This window comes from Montipora foliosa, chromosome 11 (assembly GCF_036669935.1).
Source record: "Montipora foliosa isolate CH-2021 chromosome 11, ASM3666993v2, whole genome shotgun sequence".
Classification (NCBI taxonomy): Eukaryota; Metazoa; Cnidaria; class Anthozoa; order Scleractinia; family Acroporidae; genus Montipora; species Montipora foliosa.
This window is the reverse complement of record NC_090879.1, coordinates 12,207,285-12,214,784: the sequence shown is the minus strand read 5'-3', so window position 1 is coordinate 12,214,784 and position 7,500 is coordinate 12,207,285. Positions and strand designations below refer to the sequence as shown.

Sequence of the window (7,500 nt, the reverse complement as noted above, 5' to 3'; positions counted from 1 at the left end):
CAATAAAAGTGCACTATTACCAACAGCCTATCCCTAATGTTCAACAAACCGATATCATGTCGCCGTGCGTCTGACGTCAGACTTTGAATTGGCCTCGCTTTCAAAACGAGGCTGAAAGAAATCTTCATTAGCGACCCAAGAAAAAGCACAGACAACATGCACCGAAACATTAATTAAAGTCGTCGTATCAAAAGGTACTTATGGCTAAAATGCTGGCGAGTTTGCTTAAGTTCCTCGAGCTTGCTTCGCTTGGGAAAACAAGATTTTAAGAATCTATTTACACGGTAAGCCAAATTCTGCACTCATTTCATTGGTAGAGTGAAGTAGATCTTGAGAAACTGGTTTGAACCTCCTTAACATAAAGGCGGCTACTGAGCGTATTCCCCAGAAACTGAACTCTCTTCTTAGGCAACTTTTTCGTGTTTCGGTTACATATCATAGACCATATTCATAGATGGTTGTCAATACATTATTCTATTGTCCTTGTTCTAATATTCTAGACCAACTAGCCTTGATAGGAGTTGACAAACTACAAAAGTTGCTTTAGAACGATGCTTGTTGGACTAACTGGCACACACAAAATTGGCGTTTCTCAAACGAGGGTAAGGGTAAGACCAAGGGTCAGGGTAAGGGTAAGGATACGAACACAAAAAGTATCCTAAACCTGCATAAAAGCTAACCTTAGGCCTAATTAGGCCTAAACAAAAGTTTAAGGTTAGCTTTTAATAGTTTCTTGGCAACCATTTATGAATACTGTCTATGATCGATGTTGACGCCTTTAGTGACTCTTGGTAACCGATTCTTTGGAGAATAAGACAGAAGCAAATGCGAAATTAGTATAGTTGATGACATGATTTCAAGTTTGGTAGAAATAAGCATGAGTACATTTCTCAGACTAGCAAATTTGCACGAGCCCGCAGGGCTAATAATATACATAAAACAAGGTATAAAGATAGAAAAGCAAAACAAATGAAAAAGTACCAGCAAGCCCTTCAATTGTTTATGAAACTCATTCAACTGATTGGTTGAAACAGATCTCTGTCGATCAAAACGTCATATCCACTCGTGTTACAAATTTGCACCCTTGTTAAGCTCCGTGCAAATAGATGCAACAATGTAAGCACGTGTAGTGTGTATTATGGGAATGATACGACCCATAAGACATTGTAAAGTTACAAAATTCGGCTACCATCTTGATTTCAAAACGTAATCTCGTCCCCAGAGCCCACGTGTCTTTTGGTCAGCGCCAAGACACGGAGCTCTGGAATAATCTATTTCCGGAACTCCAAGATTTTAGGAGTTCCGGTTTCACCAAAAAGCGATGATTAAAACTCAACGGTTTACAACAGCAGCGACAAATCTTCCTGTTTACAAGTTTAGTTGGGAGATTTTTTGTGACATATTCGTAAATTAAAAGCTATTTTTACACTCAGTAGATTACGCTTGAGCAGTTTGATAAACAGTAAGCTTATCAACACAGTTCTGAAAATTAATTATTCCAGAGCACCGTGTCTTGGCGCTGACCAAAACACACGTGGGCGCTGGGGACGAGATTGTTCAAAAGGTTAATGCATTGATATCTCCATGGAGACCATATGTCATGCGCGTGCGTGACCCCAACATTGATGAAAGAGCTGTGTAAAGGAATCCAACATTGTTGCGCTACGCTTCGGCAATCACGGAAAAAAAGAAATGTGTGGAGTTGTTGACTCAAAAGTTTGAGCAGTTTCAAACTTCACGCAACGTTATGGAACAGAGTGGGTGTGCAAACGGACGCAGTAAGTAACACCCTGCAATGTTGGCAGTTCTTGGTCAACATTGTTGCGTCCTTTCGCACGGGGCTTTACATGAGAGCTGCAGTCTTTTTTAGTCGATCAGAGCAGAGTAATTTATCGTGTATATGACGACAGTTAAAACTAGTTTGACTCCAACCTCGAACTCAGGCTCTCTCTCTTTTCTAATTTGGCCCTGAGAGGGAGCCTGAGTTCCAGGTGAAGAATTACTATTAAAATCACAAATGACATTGATGGTCCCCTTGATTACAAGAGGCACAGGCAAGAGAGCCCATGGGGTCCCATGCCGGTAGCACAATTGGCTCTTCCTCCAACACCGCCATTACATCAGCTGGAACATATTTTTTATCCACAACAACCTCGTAGACAAACTCAGTGAACCACTCATCCGTCATCATTAGATATCCTGGTTTGTCTTTCTCCTCGCCCCAGGAATTCTCCACTCGCCATTTTGTTGTCTTCAGTTCCAAAGAGTCTTTGTCACCTTCTTGTTTTGAATCCATGTTTCCCTGGGCGCAAAAATATCAAAATCATTTCAGCTTGGACTGCAGTTCAAACATTATATATAAAGTGTCCTCACAATAATCGACCTGTCACAGTGATGACGGACCGAGAAGTTAATTGGTGCCACATAAATGAGATGGTACAATTTTACCCAATGAGTGACTCAACAAAACGGGTAAAAGAGATCTTGGAGATCATCGCATTTAACCAGCAACTTAAAGGCCCATGTTCATCCAAAAGACACTTGTGTCGTTGTTTTGAAATAGTTGCAGCGTTTTGATTGGGTACTCGCCGGTGATTTTCGGATTTTCCATCCGCGTGAAATTCAACGCGGCGTGCAATACCTTTTGGGTGAACATGGGTCTTTAATAAGCAGTTGCAAGTTGCAAAAGAAAGCCTGGAAAAAAACCCAGGCTTGAACGAGGCGCGAACCGTGCGATCGCACTGCACAGCTCTACCAACTGAGCTATCAAGCCAACTGGGAGCTCGTCACTATATTCAGTAAGAGATGAACGAATGAATGATGCTCAGTTGGTTGGGCATCGGGCTGTCACGTGGGAGGTCGCGGGTTCGAACCTCGGCTGGATCAACACTCAGGATCTTAAAATAACTGAGGAGAAAGCAATGCCTTTGTAATTTCATATGCAAATTGTTAGACATTCAGGTCTTCTCGGATAGGGACTATAAACCGTTGGCATCGTCTCACAAATATCTTCTATGTTCATAAAAGAACCCCCACACTATTGGAGAAGACTAGGGGATGGAGTCCCAGGTGTTTTTGCTGTCCTGCTCTCTCCAGCAAATTAAAGTGGCCGGCTTGGCAGTGATGTCTCTAAAAAGACTTATTGTGTATGAGGTCACCAAGGCAGAAAAAGCCATAAGTCAAAAAGGGACTTTGCCAAGTGCTGGGACATGTAGATGTAGATGATCAAGAAAAACGTAGAGTGATTAAGCTTCTGCTTAACTTCGCTCATCGACTCTATTTTTCATGAATTCCAATTTCCACAGTTTAATATATACACATTCCAATAATAGTTTAAAGCACTCAATCTTTCAACTTTGGACCTTTTACGGGATGCAATTCCGTGACCAGGCTCCCAGTTAACTTGGTTGCTAAGCTGGTAGAGTAGTGGTGTCGTGCAATCGCACAGCCATGGCTTCGAGCCCCATTCAAGTCTGGGTTATTAATGGGTTATTTTAAATATATGATAACATATTCTACAGCATTTAACATATTCTACAGCATTCAACATAGGTACACATAGAATAAAATGCATATGCTCTTAACATCTGTTGAAATTATCTAAGTAGAAAACATGTGCTCTACCACTGAGCGTCAGGCAACTTATGGGAGCTGACACAATGAGAATGAATGAGATGTCGACAGGTGGTATTTGCCCCACTGCATGTACAGTAAAGGGGATCGTGAACTTAAGATCTAGCAAATTAATGAACTTTAAAGGCCCTGCCAAACAATAAATGTCAAACATTTGGGTGAGCTAACATTTTAGCGTTTGGCCATTACGTTTGATGACCATTCAAAATGTTAGATAATGTTGGAACATGTTTCATACAGCATCCAACTTTCAATTCAGAATCTTCCAACATTTCTTTGTTCTTGTGTTGGATATGTGAATTTTTTGTTTGGCCAGTCTCAACCAACATGTTGCAAGTGCGCATGTACATTGCGACTAAAAACTGATTCGTTACCATGGACACCTTACCCACAACCCCATGAGTCTTATGTTTGATCAAGCATGTTGACAGGATGTTTGATATAGTTTGGCCACCCCATAATTTTCAACATGTTGGATCAATGGAACATGCAATCAACATTTTTTATTCTTTGGCCAGGTCCCCTAATATTTAAGGATGGTGATGCTTCATTCAACATACCTCCCAGGAGACCCCAGTGAAGACCATTGCATGTGTCATCAATGAATCTCCATACAACAAGCGCTGTGCTTTGTCCAAGTTAAGCATTGAGATCCCAAATGCTAACTCATAGTTATGACTGAGAAAGAAACAAACAAATTCAGGACAACTAATCTTCATAAACATACTGACAAAAAAGTGAGAGTAAAATTAATGTAACTTACACTACATTTTCAAGTTAGGATAATTTTTCTACATTTAAATGTACAAGACAAGGTTTGAGCATTAATTATAAAGCACAGGTTTATGGGACTTAAAATGATTAGGACTGTATGATAACCCCACTACTTCTACATTTTAAAACTTACATGTTTAGATGTAAAGCTCCAATTTTCCTTTCAAAATGTTTGCCTACATCACATCCAAACCAAACTGCCTGAGATAATAAAAAACAAATGTTGGATTGGTTCCCATGATTTTCATTAGGTCACCTGATTTTCAAAACAGAAAATACAAAGTCATGTAAGTAAGTAAATAAATGATTCCTTTCCCTATCGTGTCACTCAGTGAGGTTCAATCAATCCCAAATAATATAGGTATCTGCCTTGCATTAAAGACACTTGAATCGTAACTTTTTAAGTTGCATTTTAAGCTGCGGTAGCATGCAACTATGTTAACACTTCTTCTTCTGATGTATTTTCTCAACAAGAAACAATATTAAATTCCATCCAATATCAGTACATGACATTTTGAGGAGCAAATAGCTGCTGAGCAATAGTCACCTCATTGTCTCTGAGAGATGCAGCAGAAAGCTTTTTTAGTACATCAACAGACTGGTTGTTATACAAGACTTGGCGTCCATTCACCATGTTACTAAGGTACTCCACAGTAAGCAGCTTGTTGTAAGGATTTCGAGGGTCATTCACCAGGCAGACCTAAAGGGCGTGAAAGATAAAAATGCTGCTGCATTCCAAGTAGACTGATTGTTTAAAAGGAATGGAATGGAGAATGGGAGGAAGGACAAACAAAATGAATAAAAGAATGGACAAATGAATGAAGGAACAAAGGAAAGAAGGAATAAATGCAGGAATCGGCAAACAAATAAATGAAATGTTGAATGAGTGAACAGGAATGGGATGACAGGCGGATGGACAGACTCACAAAATAGTGTATGCTGGATAGAGATAGGGATGGAATGAAAGAAAGGAGGGAGGGAGGGAGGAAGGAAGGAAAGAGGGGGAAAGAAGGAAGAAAGGGAGGAGAAAGTAAGGGAGTCAGCCAGGGAGGGAGGGGGAGGAAAGAAGGACGTGAGGAGGAGTAATGAAGGAAGAGAGAATGAAGGGAGGGAGGAACAAGGAAGAAAGTAAGGGAGGGAGGAAAGACGGAAGGTATTAATGAAGATAGGAAGGAACAAAAGAAGGAACGAACAGAGATAGGGAGGAATAGAGGAAAGAAGGAAGAAATGAGCCAGCAAAAACAAACATACCAGTACAGGTGGGAACAACTGAATACTTACTGTACAAGGACAAAACAAGGTGACAACAACAACAACTGAATAAATCTAACTAAGTAAATAAACAGAATGCATAAACAATTGAGTTACAGTAACTTTACCTTGTCTAGTGGGTTATAAACAGGCTTGACATGCTGATTGTAGAACTGGAGTGGAGTCACTGCCGAGAGCTTGCAATATGCTTTGCTTTTGTCAAAATATTCCCAATCAAATGACTGGGGTGGACTACCAAGACATATGCTGGTAATTCTGTAAACCTGAAGGATGCAAAAAATTAGTGAAGAAACAATCAATGAATAAATTAAGGATAAATAAATAAAATGCTTATAAATCAAGGAACCAATAAAAGCAAATTACTGAGTCAATGAATAAAAGACTCAAATAAAACGAATCGACCAAGAAGTTGGTTTTGGTTATTCTGAATGTCCACCAATACATAAAAAATGCAACAACCAATCAATCCTGGCCTCTGGGGAAATAAATTACTGCAAGACAATCTGTCAGTCTTCCCATTCATGCAGGGACATATCCAGGGGAGAGGGTACTGGGGTACTGGAACTTACTTGTAGGCTTGTCCCTTCGCCTGTACACTGCTCAAGCGAAAAATAATTATCACTTTCAACAAAAACAGCATGGACATCGATATGACAAATCGGTAAGTACCGTGGGTGCGAGAAAGTGTGACCCCCCTTTGAAAAATCCTAGCTATGCCCCTGTAATGATTGGTAAAAATCAGGTGCTCAGACAGTCATCAGTAGTGACATTATTCTACCAACCTCATTCATCATCTTTGCTTTCGCTTCTTTAATTTCTGCTTCGCTATTTTTCTTATCAACCAGTTCTTTAAGCTTCACTGCATATTCTCGCAGCTACAAGGATATCAGGAATAAAAACAAAGAGTTAAAAAAGAAATAAATTCTGTCTCTCTTCAAAGAAATGCGGTACATTTAAGAAAACTGTTTTGCCGAGGGAATTGAATGCATGCAGTACATTCTGGAACAAGGGGTAAAAAGACCAATACCTTGTAGTTCATAATTTTCCGCAGTCGCATTGAGCGCCCAGCGGTAAATGCTTCTGGCCAAACTTCCTTTGGAACCAATCCATATTTCTCCACCAAGTTAATGAGCATATCCCACTGGCCACCATCATTAAGTGGGTTGGACAAAAGAAACATCATCAAACGCCCATCAGGATCTTCGCCTTTTCTTGCCAGTTTCTCATACACATCAATGAAAAAGTAAGCTCTTTCAATTCTGTCCCAGAAGTAGAGATATTGTTGGCTAAATTCAAAGTCTTCAAGGTTGAAATGCTGGACAAATTTTTGCCGGATTGCATTCAAGAATGCAAAAATCCAACATCTACCTGATGCTCGCTGGTTGGTGACAGGTTTCACTTCTTTCACCTAAAATTGCATCAGATTTTGTCAAATAAATATTCGACACTAGTATTTCGTTCAAAATTAAAAAAAAAAACATCTGAGCATCTGCATGTATAACCAGCCAAGGGGGTGAAGTGAGGTGTGAGTTGTCTATTATTTTGCCTTTATTCATTTCTAAAAGAAGCCAATGACCATAATATGTGCACATGCTTAGGGTCCCAGGTGTGCTACGACAGCCTGAGATCTGTGATATCACCTGTTGTAGGAGATCACAGTATGTTGGCATTTCTTGCAATTTCCAAGCGTACTGAGCAGTTTTACTAATGTTGGCATTTCTTGGTGATACACTGTATGGACCCTCATTTCATTCCCTTTTCAAGGATTTCTGGACAAATGTTTCACTGAAATTTCTTTGGGATGGAATCTGGGACTATAAA

The 7,500-nt window shown here is 39.9% G+C and overlaps 1 protein-coding gene across 1 annotated transcript in view; it reads right to left on the bottom strand.

The window, feature by feature from the left end:
* The window catches only part of LOC137975759 (bleomycin hydrolase-like), an 8,755-nt gene that overhangs the window by 91 nt on the left and 1,164 nt on the right, over positions 1 to 7,500 (bottom strand). The window contains exons 2-8 of the mRNA XM_068822938.1: positions 6,707 to 7,087; positions 6,462 to 6,554; positions 5,787 to 5,942; positions 4,955 to 5,107; positions 4,541 to 4,608; positions 4,194 to 4,311; positions 1 to 2,302 (exon numbers count right to left, since the gene is read on the bottom strand). The exon at positions 1 to 2,302 is cut by the window's left edge and continues 91 nt beyond it. Of these exons, the coding sequence (XP_068679039.1) occupies positions 2,012 to 2,302; positions 4,194 to 4,311; positions 4,541 to 4,608; positions 4,955 to 5,107; positions 5,787 to 5,942; positions 6,462 to 6,554; positions 6,707 to 7,087 (1,260 nt within the window). The 3' untranslated portion in view covers positions 1 to 2,011. The remainder of the gene's footprint in view (positions 2,303 to 4,193; positions 4,312 to 4,540; positions 4,609 to 4,954; positions 5,108 to 5,786; positions 5,943 to 6,461; positions 6,555 to 6,706; positions 7,088 to 7,500) is intronic.